Source organism: Oncorhynchus kisutch, linkage group LG17, assembly GCF_002021735.2.
Source record: "Oncorhynchus kisutch isolate 150728-3 linkage group LG17, Okis_V2, whole genome shotgun sequence".
Taxonomy (NCBI): Eukaryota; Metazoa; Chordata; class Actinopteri; order Salmoniformes; family Salmonidae; genus Oncorhynchus; species Oncorhynchus kisutch.
In genome coordinates, this window is record NC_034190.2 from 61,351,618 (window position 1) to 61,367,462 (window position 15,845).

At 43.1% G+C, this 15,845-nt stretch overlaps 1 protein-coding gene across 1 annotated transcript in view; it reads right to left on the reverse strand.

The window, feature by feature from the left end:
- The window catches only part of ctnnbip1 (catenin, beta interacting protein 1), a 29,179-nt gene that overhangs the window by 12,062 nt on the left and 1,272 nt on the right, over positions 1-15,845 (reverse strand). Inside the window, exons 2-3 of the mRNA XM_020506423.2 lie at positions 6,385-6,499; positions 4,481-4,571 (exon numbers count right to left, since the gene is read on the reverse strand). Of these exons, the coding sequence (XP_020362012.1) occupies positions 4,481-4,571; positions 6,385-6,480 (187 nt within the window). The 5' untranslated portion in view covers positions 6,481-6,499. The remainder of the gene's footprint in view (positions 1-4,480; positions 4,572-6,384; positions 6,500-15,845) is intronic.

Genomic DNA, 15,845 nt, shown 5'->3' on the forward strand with positions numbered 1-15,845 from the left:
CTAATAATTTATCATACTGAGTGGGTGGCACACTGCCAATTGACTAACTCGGAATCCCAAATGGCGTCCTATTCCCTTCATAGTGCACTATTTTTCACCAGAACACTATGGGCCCTGGTCAAAAGTAGTGCACTGTAGGGAATATGGTGCCATTTGGGACGTAGCATAAATATTTGTCTCGTGTGCACCTTTGACGAGTCATGCTAGTGTATAATTGATGAGGCTTGGCTCTTCCTTGAACGAAGAGCGCATTGTGGACACAGTACGGCTCCCAGATTGAGCTCTGCAAGCTGTAAATTCAAGGGCAAAAAGGGACATATTGTACAGTAAGGTTCCATACATAGGCCTATGGAGTCCCCCAACTAAATTTATTTTTTGGGATATATATATATATATATATATATATAATAATAAATTAATAAATAAAATACTTATTTTCCACCATAATTTGCAAATAAATTCATTAGAAAATCCTACAATGTGATTTTCTGGATTTTTTTCTCTCATTTTGTCATAGTTGAAGTCTACCTATGATGAAACTTACAGGCCTCTCATCTTTTTGCACAATTGGTGGCTGACTAAATACTGTTTTGCCCCACACATATATACACACACACACACACACACACTTGAAGTCGGAAGTTTACATACACCTTAGCCAAATACATTTAAACTAAAGTTTTTCACAATTCCTGACATTTAATTCTAGTAAAAAGTCCCTGTCTTAGGGCAGTTAGGATCACCACTTTATTTTAAGAATGTGAAATGTCAGAATAATAGTAGAGAGAATTATTTCTTTCAGCTTTTATTTCTTTCATCACATTCACAGTGGGTCAGAAGTTTGCATACACTCAATTAGTATTTGGTAGCATTGCCTTTAAATTGTTTAACTTGGGTCAAACATTTTGGGTAGCCTTCCACAAGCTTCCCACAATAAGTTGGGTGAATTCCTCCTGACAGAGCTGGTGTAACTGACTCAGGATTGTACGCCTCCTTGCTCGCGCACGCTTTTTCAGTGCTTCTCACAAATGTTCTATAGGATTGAGGTCAGGGCTTTGTGATGGCCACTCCAATACCTTGACTTTGTTGTCCTTAAGCCATTTTGCCACAACCTTGGAAGTATGCTTGGGGTCATTGTCCATTTGGAAGACCCATTTGCTACCAAGCTTTAACTTCCTGACTGATGTCTTGAGATGTTGCTTCAATATATAGACATAATTTTCCTACTTCATGATGCCATCTATTTTGTGAAGTGCAGCAGTCCCTCCTGCAGCAAAGCACCCCCACAACATGATGCTGCCTCCCCCATGCTTCACATTTGGGATGGTGTTCTTCGGCTTGCAAGCCTCCCCCTTTTCCCTCCAAACATAATGATGGTCATTACGGCCAAACAGTTATATTTTTGTTTCATCAGACCAGAGGACATTTCTCCAAAAAGTACGATCTTTGTCGCCATGTGCAGTTGCAAACCGTCGTCTGGCTTTTTATGGTGGTTTTGGAGCAGTGGCTTCGTCCTTACCGAGCGGTCTTTCAGGTTATGTCATTTTTACTGTGGATATAGATACGTTTGTACCCGTTTCCTCCAGCATCTTCACAAGGTCCTTTGCTGTTGTTCTGGGACGGATTTGCACTTTTCACACCATCATCTCTAGGAGACAGAACGCGTCTCCTTCCTGAGTGGTATGACGAATGTGTGGTCCCATGGTGTTTATACTTGGGTACTATTGTTTGTACAGATGAACGTGGTACCTTCAGGCGTTTGGAAATGGCTCCCAAGGATGAACCAGACTCGTGGAGGTCTACAATATTTTTTCTGAGTTCTTGGCTGATTTCTTTTGATTTTCCCATGATGTCAAGCAAAGGCGCACTGAGTTTGAAGGTAGGCTATGAAATACATCCACAGGTACACCTCCAATTGACTCAAATGATGTCAATTAGCCTATCAGAAGCTTCTAAAGCCATGACATAATTTTCTGGAATTTTCCAAGCTGTTTAAAGGCACAGTCAGTTGAAATATAGAAATTAGGCCCCAACCTATGGATTTCACATGACTGGGCAGGGGTGCAGCCATGGGTGGGCCTTGGAGGGCACAGGCCCACCTACTTGGCAGCCAGACCCACCCGCTGGGGAGCCAGGCCCAGCCAATCAGAACAAGTTTTTCCCCTTAAAAGGGCTTTATTACAGTCAGACGATCCTGCAGGTGAAGAAGCCGGATGTGGAGGTCCTGACAAATTATCTAAAATGACAATAGAGGCAGCTTTTGGTAGAGAAATTAACATTCAATTATCTGGCAACAGCTCTGATGGACATTCCTGCAGTCAGCATGACAATTGCACACTCCCTCAAAACTTGAGACATCTGTAACATTATGTTGTGTGTCAAAACGGCACATTTTAGAGTGGCCTTTTATTGTCCCCTGCACAAGGTGCACCTGTGTAATGACCATGCTGTTTAATCAGCTTCTTGATATGGCACATTTGTCAGGTGGATGGATTATCTTGGCAAAGGAGAAATGCTCACTAACAGGGATGTAAAGAAATGTGGGTACAAATGTTGAGAGAAATAAGCTTTTTCTGCATATTTAAAATGTCTGGGATTTTTTCAAATGTATTTTTCATGAAACCAACACTTTACATGTTGCTTTTATATTCATGTTGAGTGGTGTTGGCCCATGTTGACTCCAATGCTTTCCACAGTTGTGTCAAGTTGGCTGGATGGCCTTTGGGTGGTGAACCATTCTTGATACACACAGGAAACTGTCCGGGGGTATCATCAGATGGGGCCACAGTGTCTCCTGACCCCTCCTGTCTCAGCCTCCAGTATTTATGCTGCAGTAGTTTGTGTCGGGGGGCTAGGGTCAGTTTGTTATATCTGGAGAACTTCTCCTGTCTTATCCGGTGTCCTGTGTGAGTTTAAGTATGCTCTCTCTAATTCTCTCTTTCTCTCGGAGGAGGACCTGAGCCCTAGGACCATGCCTCAGGACTACCTGGCATGATGACTCCTTGCTGTCCCCAGTCCACCTGGCCGTGCTCCTGCTCCAGTTTCAACTGTTCTGCCTGCGGCTATGGAATCCTGACCTGTTCACTGGACGTGCTACCTGTCCCAGACCTATTATTTGACCATGCTGGTCATTTATGAACATCTTGGCTATGTTCTGTTATAAATCGCCACCCCTCATAGCCTGGTTCCTCTACGTTTCTTCCTAGGTTTTGGCCTTTCTAGGGAGTTTTTCCTAGCCAATGTGCTTCAACACCTGCATTGCTTGCTGTTTAGGGTTTTGGGCTGGGTTTCTGTACAGCACTTTGAGATATCAGCTGATGTACGAAAGGCTATATAAATACATTTTATTTGATTCAGCATTAAAAAATCCAGCAGCGTTGCAGTTCTTGACACACCCAAACTGGTGCACCTGGCACCTACCACCATACCCCACACCTAAATCTTTTGTCTTACCCATTCACCCTCAGTGCAACAGACACAATCCACATCTCAAGGCTTAAAAATACTTATTTAACCCATCTCCTCCTCTTCATCAATAAGGGATCATAGCTTTCACCTGGATTCATCTGGTCAGTTTATGTCATGGAAAGAGCAGGTGTGTCTAATGTTTTGTGCACTCAGTGTATATATTTGTTTAATTTTGGCAACACCACTGCAGTTGACCTAGACTTTGAATACCACTGGTCTAGTACAATGCTGCTTCCCAATACATCACATAAACCAGCTTATCTTTCACAATAGTCCAGTCCATAAGATCACTACTCTCCAGCAAACAGCAACCACCCAGACAGAGGGAGATAAGATTATATTATTTCAGGTACGATGTCACAGGCAATTTTCTCTGGTTGCCACTGCTGGCCTGAGGCAATAATAAAATATGTGGATAAACTAGGCCCAAGACCCAGCAGGGTCACGGAAGAAGGACAGCAAGGGCTTTCAAGGCTCCAGTCACAGCCGTTTTGGGATTCAGCCTGGAAGGCAACTGATAAGTCTGGTCGAATCAAGAGGACCTCATCAATGCATTTGTTTGCTCCTTGAAGTACAGGCACCAGCAGGCAGTGACATCCATCAACCAACCAACCAAGTCCTTATTTCTATTGACTTGGCGCCCTCTTGTGTTGATGTGTGTATCGGCAAGAGCGAGAGAGGCTCCATAACGTCTTGTGCCTTGCTGAGCGACTCATGTACAGTGGATATTACTTTATTCCATCAATTAAGTGTCTACAAACAATTTCCCCAAATGTGTGCTTGGCAGGGAATAATGACACCTCTTAGTCACTGACAGCTCCACCCAGACAGCCTGTTGGTCTGGTGAGTAATCCATCAGGGTTGGTAGACCAGAGCACACGGGTGTGTTCACTAAGGCGAAACGTTTACAATAATGCAGATAAAAATTTAACCAAAGTTCCATGTGACAGACAATAAAATCTGTTCTACATAATGATTTTCTATCTGCTGTGTGTATGGGTGTGGCCCTTACCCTGGTCTATGTTGTGCTGTGGTAGCTGGCTCATCTGAGCGTTGACCACGCCTGCGTAATTCCGTAGAAACGCCTCCTCACTCGGCGTCAGCTGAGAAACAATTCATTAATAACGTATAAAAAAAAATATATATATATATATTAGTAATTTTTTACCCCCCCTTTCTCCCCAATCTTGTCTCATCGCTGCAATTCCCCAACGGGCTAAGGAGAGGAAAAGGTAGTGTCTAGAGGTCGACCGATTAATCGGAATGGCCGATTAATTAGGGCCGATTTCAAGTTTTCAGAACAATTGGAAATGGGTATTTTTGGACACCGATTTGCCATTTAAAAAAATATTTTTGGTATACCTTTATTTAACTAGGCAAGTCAGTTAAAGAACACATTCTTATTTTCAATGACGGCCAAGGAACGGTGGGTTAACTGCCTTGTTCAGGGGCAGAACGACAGATTTTCACCTTGTCAGCTCGGGGGATCCAATCTTGCAACCTTACAGTTAACTAATCAAACGCAATAACAATCTGCCCCTCTCTCGTTGCACTCCACAAGGAGACTGCCTGTTACGCGAATGCAGTAAGCCAAGGTAAGTTGCTAGCTAGCATTAAACTTATCTTATAAAAAACAATCAATCATAATCACTAGTTAACTACACATGGTTGATGATATTATTAGACATTATCTAGCGTGTCCTGCGTTGCATATAATCTGACTGAGCATACAAGTATCTGACTGAGCGGTGGTAGGCAGAAGCAGGTGCGTAAACATTCATTCAAACAGCATGTGCGTCAAGCATTGCGCTGTTTATGACTTCAAGCCTAGATGAGGCCGAGATGAGGCTGGTGTAACCGAAGTGAAATGGCTAGCTAGCTCCTCCCTGGGCTCGAACCAGCAACACAACGACAACAGCCACCATCGAAGCAGCGTTACCCATGCAGAGCAAGAGGAACAACTACTAGAAGGCTTAGAGCATGGGTAACGCTGCTTCGATGGTGGCTGTTGTCGTTGTGTTGCTGGTTCGAGCCCAGGGAGGAGCGAGATGGAAGCTATACTGTTACACTGGCAATACTAAAGTGCCTATAAGAACATCCAATAGTCAAAGGTTAATAAAATACAAATGGTATAGAGGGAATTATTCCTATAATAACTACAACCTAAATCTTCTTACCTGGGAATATTTAAGACTCATGTTAAAAGGAACCACCAGCTTTCATATGTTCTCATGTTCTGAGCAAGGAACTGAAACGTTAGCTTTCTTACACGGCACATATTGCACTTTTACTTTCTTCTTCAACACTTTGCTTTTGCATTATTTAAACCAAATTGAACATGTTTCATTATTTACCTGAAGCTGAATTGATTTTATTGATGTATTATATTAAGCTAAAATAAGTGTTCATTCAGTATTGTTGTAATTGTCATTATTACAAATAAATAAAAATCGACCGATTAATCGGTATCGGCATCGGCGTTGAAAAATCATAATTGGTCGACCTCTAGTAGAGTCATGCATCCTCCGAAACATGAGCCGCCTAAACTCGCTTCTTTACACCCACTCGCTTAACCTGGAAGCCACCTGCACCAATGTGTCGGAGGAAACACCGCCTGCAGGATGACCAAAGTTATCCTGCAGGCGCCCGGCCCACCACAAGAAGTCGCTAGAGCGTGATGAGCCAAGTAAAGCTCCCCCGGCCAAACCCTCCCCTGGCCCGGATGACGCTGGGCCGATTGTACGCCGCCCTAAGGGACTCCCGGTCACGGCCGGTAATGACACAGCCTGAGATCAAACCCCAGACTGTAGTGACACCGCACATACAAATTAATCAATTATTTATAACCACAAGAGCTTTGAAATTGATAATGCACCAAATATCTATGCTACTAATACAATATATGGGTATACGTACATTTGATCCCATCTTCTTCAGCATGAGCAGGACCCGCACCTTTTGCTGGACATACATCTCTTCAGGAGACTTCCCTGGGGCCTCCTCACGGTTCATCCCCCCTGCTCCTGTAGCTCTGAGACACAAAGTACATTTTTAGAAAGTGAAAGGCATCCTCCAGCTATTTCTTTAACTTTCCTGTTGAAAAGCAATATCCCATGTATAAATAGAGTAATGTAAACTCACTTAATAGTGTTTTCTTAGAAAGCTGCAAACTAGAAGGAGTAGTTAATTCAAGGAGTTGTAATGCCGACCCCCCTATTTAAAACCACTGAGAGCGGGTCAATGATGATGCTGAAAGTCGAGGCCTATCATGGGCTAACGCTGAATCCCAACTGACACTCTATGCCATACATAGTGCACTATGTAGGGAATAGGGTTCAATTTAGGATGCATGCTAAGTCAGTGCAGGTTGGTACATCACAGTAGAAACAGCTCTCATTAATATTGCATGGGAGTTTTCACAGAGCTCCCTTTCTCGCCCCTGCTTGCTCCCTCCATCTCTCCCTCTGTTACTAATGACCTATTTTCACAGTCAATCTGCGGAGAGATGGGAAGGGAACAGAGGCGATAAAAAGCCCTTCCATTGCTAATGCAAATGACAGAAGGGATAGGTTCCTTTGTGACAGGCTGCTGCCGATCACAAGATTTGTTGTTGTCGAATTTGATTTCTTTCTCGTGGTGCACCAATAAATATTTCCATATTTTCCCAAAAAAGCCTAAAGCTGTTTTCTACAAAGTGGAATACTGAAAAGGAAAGTAAAAAGTTGGATAACCAAGAAGAGAAAGATTAATCCTTTACAAATAAATTCCCTGGGGCTGGGTATCACAGGAGAATCCTATGGGAGACACCGAGTCTGATAGGGTTTCGTTCACATTTGTTGGGCCTCTTCCTATACAAAGGGCTGCTAACACATGTTGACAGGCTGTTTGATTTAATCGAAAAGCTGGATCAGCCCCCTTTTTAGAAGGATGCTGCGGCTGCCGTTAGCTGGGGTGTCATTGAGGGGGACAGCCAGACATTGGCAACAAAAAAACATTGGTCACCCGACCTTAGTTGTATGTGGATAATTTCTACACGGTGGGTTGATTTTATACTCTCTTAGCTGCATGCTGCAAGCAAAAGGCCTACAGAAATAACAATTAATGTAGGCAGTGGGTTAACTGCCTTGTTCAGGGGCAGAATTACAGATTTTTACATTATAAGCTCGGGGATTCGATTCGATCTAGCAACCTTTCGGTTACTGGCCCAACGCTCTAACCACTAGGCTACCTACACACTAAAAACCCAAGATATCTATGATGCAGTGCAACATAAACGTAAACAAAAGGTTTCAATAGAAGCTCTTCATATTGACAGAGCGAGATGGATAGACAGAGAGCCTGCTTTTTACAGGACTCAAAGTGAGAAGAACATTAAAGACGTACACGTTTGGGAAAAATGGGGTTGGGATGGTAGCTCAGAGCCTTAGTGGTGACACTTTTGATCAAATGTCCCTCCCTTGGACACAGACAGCAATATGTCAAATCAAATCAAAGTTTATTGGTCGCATACGCAGATGTTATATACAATAGCTCCAACAGTGCAGTAATACCTAGCAAAAAAACAACACATACATAATTCAGAAAAAGAAATAAGTTATATATGATGAGCCATGAATCGAATACAGTATATACACTGAACAAAAATATAAATGCAACAATTTCAAAAAACCTACTGAGTTACAGTTAACAAGGAAATCAGTCAATTGAAATAAATAAATTAGGCCCTAATCTATGGATTTCACATGACTGGGCAGGGGCTTTATTACAGACAGAAATATTCCTCAGCTTGATATGCTACACCTGCCAGGCGGATGGATTATCGTAGCAAAGGAGAAATGCTCACAAACAGGGGTGTAAACAAATGTAAGCAATTTTTGCGGGGGGGGAAAAAGCTTTCGGTGTATGTTGGGGATCTGTTTTTTTGGCTCTTGAAACATGAGACCAACACTTTATATGTTGCATTTATATTTTTGTTCAGTGTACATATAAAGTGGGTGAAATAGTGTGTAAACATTACTGACCAGTGTTCAATGACTTTGTATACACAGGGCAGTAGTCTATGGTGCAGGGTAGAGAACCGGGTGGTAGCCGGATAGAACAGTGACTAAGGTTCAGGGCAAGGTACTGGGAGGATGTTGGTTAGTGGTGACTTAACAGTCTGATGGCCTGGAGATAAAATCTGCTTCTCAGTCTCTTGGTCCCAGCTTTGATGCATATTCAATGTAGCGGACGGCAGGTAGCCTAGTGTTTAGAGCATTGGACAAGTAACCGACAGGTTGCAAGATCGAATCCCCGAGCTGACAAGGAAAAAATCTGTCGTTCTGCCCCTGAACAGGGCAGCTAACCCACTGTTCCTAGGACGTCATTGAAAATAAGAATTTGTAACTGACTTGCCTAGTTAAAACCTGTACTGTCACTGACTTCTAGATGGTCGGGTGGCTGAGGTCCTTGATGGCCTTCCTGTGACACTGGACGCTGTAGATGTCCTGGAGGGCAGAGAGTGGGCTGACTGCACCACCCTCTGGAGAGCCCTGTGGTTGCGGGCAGTGCAGTTGCCGTACCAGGCGGTGATAGACTGACAGGATTCTCTCATAGGTGCATCGGTAGAAGCTTGTGAGGGTCTTGGGGGCCAAACCAATTTTTTTCAGACGGGGGTTGAAAAGGCACTGTTCTACGCTGTCTGTGTGAAAGGACCATTTCAGGAAGTCAGTGATGTGCACGCTGAGGAACCTGAAGCTTTTGACCCTCTCCACTGCGGCCCCGTCGATGTGGATGGGGGCGTGTTCTCTCTGCTGTGTCCTGTAGTCCACAATCAGCTCTTTTGTTTTGTTGACGTTGAGATTATTTTCCTGGCTCCACCCCACCAGGGCTCTCACCTCCTCCCTGTAGGCTGTCCCATTGTTGTTGATAATCAGGCCTACCACTGTTGTGTCGTCAGCAAACTTGATGATTGAGTTGAAGACGTACGTGGCCACACAGTCATGGGAGAACAGGGAGTACAGGAAGGGGCTGAGTACGCACCCCTATGGGGCCTGTGTTGAGGATCAGCGTGGCAGAGGGGTTTTTGTTACTTACTTTCACCACATGGGGGCGGCCCTTCAAGAAGTCCAAGACCCAGTTACACAGGGAGCTTGAGGGCACTATGGTGTTGAAGGCTGAGCTGTAGTCAGAGCATTCTTACATACGTATTTATCTTCTCCAGATGGAATAGGGTAGTGTGCAGTGCAATGGCGTTTGCGTCGTCCGTTGATCTGGGGTGATATATTTATTGTAGTGGGTCAAGGGTGTCGGGTAAGGTGGAGGTGATATTGTCCTTAACTCGCCTTAAAAAAGCACTTCATGATGACAGAAGTGAGTTCTACGGGGCGATAGTAATTTAGTTCAGTTACCTTCGGTTTCTTCGGTACAGGAACAATGGTGGAAATCTTGAAGCAATTGGGATACGGAGAGATTGAATATGTCTGTAACCACTCCAGCCAGCTGGTTTGCACATGCTGTCTGAGCCAGCAACCTTGCGAGGGTTAACACGCTTAAATGACTTACTCACTTCAGCCACGAAGCATGAGCGTCTGGGACCCGCATCGGCGGATTCATGTTTTTTTCTCCCTCGAAGCGGGTGAAGAGGGTGTTTAGTTCGTCCGGAAGCAAGGCTATGGTGACCGCGACTTGGCTGTTGTTCCCTTTATAATCTGTAATTGTCTGGAGCCTTTAAAAAAAATAAAGGATAGCCGCACACACTAGGAGCTCATATGCAAAAATGCAATGTCCAACATGTCGACAGACAAGCTGTCTTCATCAGGGTATAATGACAAACACTGCGGGGTGACTAATTTATATAGTGTCAAAAGACACACACAGGTGTCTAATCATGGCCGGGTGTTGCCTGATATCATTAGTTAATTGTCATATGTAAAAATAGCATACAAAAAACATAAATGGATAGCGTACGATCATAGATACAATTTGGCTACATAAGCCTACAAACATTTACAATAGCAAAATCACAATAATCACAAGAATGGCTTCCGATAAAAGTCTACGTTGAGAGGGTCTGTGAGATTTCAAAACCATAACTAGAGACTGTCAACAAATACAATAAAGATTTGCTGATTGAGTGAGTTCATAAGTTTACTCAGCACTATCAACACTTTTATAAGCCATAAAATACATGTTCTCCCTACTTCCACTTGTGCTACAACCAGCACTGCAGCTACAATGAATGAGTACGAAAGTGTATTGATAGGCTTACGTTGTTATTATTGGCGGCTTGGGACTTTTGGCATGAGGCAGAAATAATGAGGTGCGACTCGAGTTACGCCGTCAGCTGGAAGACAATGTCCCCTTGCTGCTAATTGTCAGTGGAGGAAAGGTGGAGTGGAGGGATGCTGAGAAGTGGACCCTCAGTTTGCTGTTCTCGCCTTCCTCTGAGACAGACCGTCAGATGCAGGCATCAGTCCAGAAAAAAATATATAAATGCTAGTTATTTAAATGTATGATCACTCAGCTGTGCCTCAAGTAATACAACAACAGATCTATTACCGGTGTAACCATATAGCCAACCTCACTTTTTGAAATTAACATTTTTAAATAGAGGTCTGAGAAGAACAATGCATTGTAATTCAAGCAAAGCCAATGTGATGATAATGTATTGGGCGTATAGCCTACTGAACAAACCCCATTGCTATAGTAATGTTTTAATAGGTTAATGTTAACTGGTTCCTTGATCTGATCTATAGGCTATGCTTTAAAGTAGCCTACTTTTTTAAATATATATTTTTTATTTATTTAACTTATTAGAATATTTTACACTGGCAAGTAAATAATATTTGGCCAGGGTACATTTAATTATAAATCTGATCATTGCACATTGGGGAGATGTGGGAAGCTAAAAGGCTAGCTCTTTTGCTGTTTTTAGCTAGCTAGCAAGCTGCTAGCGGTGTAGCCTACAGCAAACTGGCAGGCACAAAACGAGGTAATATAAAACAAGCATTCATTATGTAACTACACTGAACAACAAAAAAGCGCAACATGCAACAATTTCTAATTTACAGTTCATATATGGAAAAGAGAAAATTGAAATAAATTCATTAGGCCCTAATCTATGGATTTCACATGACTGGGAATACAGATATGCATCTGTTGGTCACAGAGCAGGTAAGGGCGTGGATCAGAAAACCAGTCAGTGCCTGGTGTGACCACCATTTGTCTCATGTAGTGCGACATCTCCTTAGCATTGAGTTGATCTGGCTGTTGATTGTGGCCTGTGGAATGTTGTCCCACTCCTCTTCAAAGGCTGTGCGAAGTTGCTGGTTATTGGCGGAAACTGGAACACGCTGTTGTACACGTCAATCCAGAGTATCCCAAACATGCTCAATGGGTGACATGTCTGGTGAGTACGCAGGCCATTGAAGAACTGGGCCATTTTCTAGAACTGTGTACAGATCCTTGCAACATGAGGCCATGCATTATCATGATGAAAGATGAGGCGATGAAATCATGATATCTCTATGCCTTCAAATTGCCATCGATAAAATGTAATTGTGTTCATTATCTGTAGCTTATGCCTGCCCATACCATAACCCCACCATGGGGCACTCTGTTCATAATGTTGACAATAGCACACCGCTCGCCCACACGACACCATACACTCTGTCTGCTATCTACCCGCTATCTACCCTATAGAACAGGGATGTGACATTTGATGTAAACAAATTTGTGCACAAAATCATATGGGAAATTTCAGGGAACGTTTATTTCAGTTTATGAAACATGGGACCAACACTTATATATCGTTGTTCAGTATATTGTTAAAATATGCAGTTGGTTTTCATTGAAATGAGCTAACAATGGCGCTGTTTTAAATGGGATTCTTCTTTGCTTTTACCACAAACATGAAGAAAACAATAAAATAATCTCTGCTAGCAGATACCCATAGACTGTTCATCTGACTCTGGGGGAAGTAGATAAAGGGCCTCGTTTAAAAAATCCCGATGCATCCCTTTAATGGACAGGCTAATTCTGTGGTAAATGAACACTGATCCACAAGGGGTGCTCAGAGCAACGGGGTTAATAACCCAGCCAGACGCAATCAAACGCTGCTTTAGGCCCAAACTAATCCTTGTCTCTGACTCTGTTTGGGCTCTTGTCAGTGTTGCCATGTTTTGCAGCACGGAGCAGGCAGGCACTCCAGGAGGCTAGCTGTCTGAGACTTACTGGGCAGTGCTGTTAAATCTCAGCTTAATATCAGGGATCTGGTCCACAGGGCTCTGGTCAAAAGTAGTGCACTATGTAGGGAATAGGGTGCCATTTGGGACACACCCAGTGCCATCTGAAGTCTGGACTGTCTATAGAACAGGGATGTGACATTTGAAATAAGTCGCTACAAATGCGTCATAAACAGAGGAAATGCTTCAAGATCCATTTGCGATTATCCACCAAGCATCTTCTGCATGCATGCGTGACTGAGTTTGTGTGAGAGAGACAAGAACACAGCTCCTCATGAGCTTTCTGACACTGCCTACTCCCCTTACACTCAACCCTTAGCTGCCAGGGACCACAGCCAGGGAAGGGACCACAGCCAGGGATTAGTGTGCAATACGATAGGCCTTCGCATGTGACAGGGTCAGGAAGGCCACAGGCCTCCACGGTGCACCAACCCAATGATGACAAATAGGAGCCCTTTCCACACATCATGTCTGTCCATTTAACCCTGATATTAAAGTCACTCACAATGTCTGATTGTTCAGAAATAGTATGCTTGTACAGTGGGCCTGGGAAAGAAGCCAAATAGGAGCGATAGAATTTGACTTGGGAATTGGCATTGAGTGAAGTTCGGACTCCTTCTATTAACCAAATCATGTTGTAGGCAGGGTTGATGGGCAGAAATGGCTTAGCTTGCATTCTCTGAGTTATCTTAGGCCTAAGTCCATCTCATAAGCAATGTGTCAGAAACAAAAGTCCTGTATGCACACTGGCAGCTTGATTGCCAACTACTAGGCCGTTCTCTGCGGCCAAGCAGGTCCAGGCATGGACCAGTAACACATTTACATAGGGCCTAGGCCCTATGGGCCTCTCTTCCATTTGGGAAGTGAACAGAGCTGCAGGTCAATTCCAATTGATCAGACAACTTCTCATGAAAATGTTCTCTTAAAATCAGCACGTGATCACCAACTCCTGCTTACTGTAACAATCCCTTCTATGGTTGTGAAAACAAGCCCTAAGTAGCACATCAAGGAAATTGCTTTTATAAAATGCAGGCTTGTTTTGAAAAAGGACCTCAACTGGAGAGGGTCATACGATGTAGGCCAGGCTGTGGATGGCTCCATCTAGGCCAGGGATGGGCAACTTTGATGGGAGTGGGGGGGGTACAAAAATCTGAACTCTTCATGAGGGTCCGCAGTGGGGTGGGTCTGCGTACCCACATCCCCACCTGTGAGCAAAAATGTTTGGGTGGCCCCCCTCGTGACAGCGAAGAGGAACATTATAAGTTTTAAAGTAAATTTCATGCAATTCTGCACATTTTTCCATGTGGCGGAGAGAAAAATGTGCCGTTCTTAATATAGTAAAAAAATATACATTTTGTTTATTTGTTTGGTGAAATTGGTCTGCGGCCTACAAAAGGGGGGCCGCATGCGGCCCATGAGCCACCTATTGCCCATCCCTGATCTAGGCTACTGTATATCTGCAGCAGGCTGCTTTTGTGACTACTGGCTAGTCTACCTCTTCACATTTGCAGTTCAGCAACAATGGCCACAGTATTTGAAGACAATGGTGATGAACTGGATTGTGAAAATATGATTGATAAGTAGGTCATGTCTTGTTATCACCATGTGAGGCATAAATTCATATAATTCTACAAAATTATATCATTATGACTAAGTCATAATTATTATGACTAATATCATTATGACTAAGTCTGTTGAAAAGCTAAGTGGAAGGGCCTACAAACAGCAGCAAACAGAAATATTGTGTGTCAACTTGACTAATAATGTGACTGTGTCAATTAACCTGAGTAAAAATTTGCCTGCCCTTTTTCCATGATTGCTTTTTGATTTGATTTTTTGATTTGATTTGATTTATTATTATTATTATTAAGTTCCCTATTAGCAGACGCCAATGGCGACAGCTAGTCTTACTGGGGTCCGACACATAACAAAAAATACATCACAGACAAAAAACTTTACAATTTCCATACATGTAAAAACATCAACATGTAGTGTCTGTGCACCAGTTACACATACGTCAGTACATACTACATACACACAAGTTGGTCTTCATCAAATAAAGAATTTCAGAGACGAAGTAGGACTACTGCATTACGAAATACAATGCATAGCTTTTTCCTCTTGCTCTACACAACCTCTAAGGAATTGAGACAGAAGTGGCAGCAGTAATCTGGTCCCACTGGGACATGGCTGTGAGATCTGAAAGAGACAAAGATGTCTGGCACCTATTAAACAATGATATAGATAAATAATAAAATAATTTCTGCTAATCAGTGCCAGCTCTACAAAAAGAATGGCATAGGCTATTACTGCCAAGGTAAGATCTGGGCTGATACTACCAGTATTTGAGAAGACATTTTAGGGGGAAATGACAGCAACAGGATAATTTGAACCAACCACCCAGTTACACTGAAAAGGCATCTGCTGCATACAATCTACTAGGTCGAAGCATCATCCTCCTAGTTCAGTACTTTCAGCAAGTCCAACACCTTATGGTGGTGGACTGAGTCCACTGTCCATTTTACACTAGGTTTGGTGTTGTATGTACGAGTACCCTACTTGTACTTGATAACAGCACCTCCCTGGCATAATGAGAGGGGGGGGGCCGAGAGGGAGGGTAGGGCAAGGGTCCTAATCTGGTTCCAAACCCCAGACACACAGGGGAATGTGCAGACTAAGAGAGCCATACGGTTCAACCAAGTTCACACATTTCCAGGAGAATCTCAAGCCCCTGTCCGTAGCCTGCCCTAACACCCACTCGTCAATGCTCCACTGCAGGCAATATGCCAGCCTCACAGCTGAATGTGTTGTCAGCCATCTGCCAGTTGGGGAAATAAGACCTTGCAAGGCTGAGCACAATGCTCTCATGGGTGTGGAGAGAGACTAAAATAGCCTACAGAAGTCAATGTGATGAGGTTTTAGAAGTAGAAGAGGTAGCCTAGCTAGGTAGAGCGCTTTATTTTTAAATGCCTCAACAAAACATGAATTACTGTTGGCTATTATATTATTGAAAATAATGTAGGAAAGTTGAAAAAGGACAATTTCATTTATAACAATAGGTTTGACTGTATATATACAAATAGGTTGAGCATTAAAGTCAGTAACTTTTATTATTTTAATTATGTGGCAAATATAACACCTCATACCCAACAC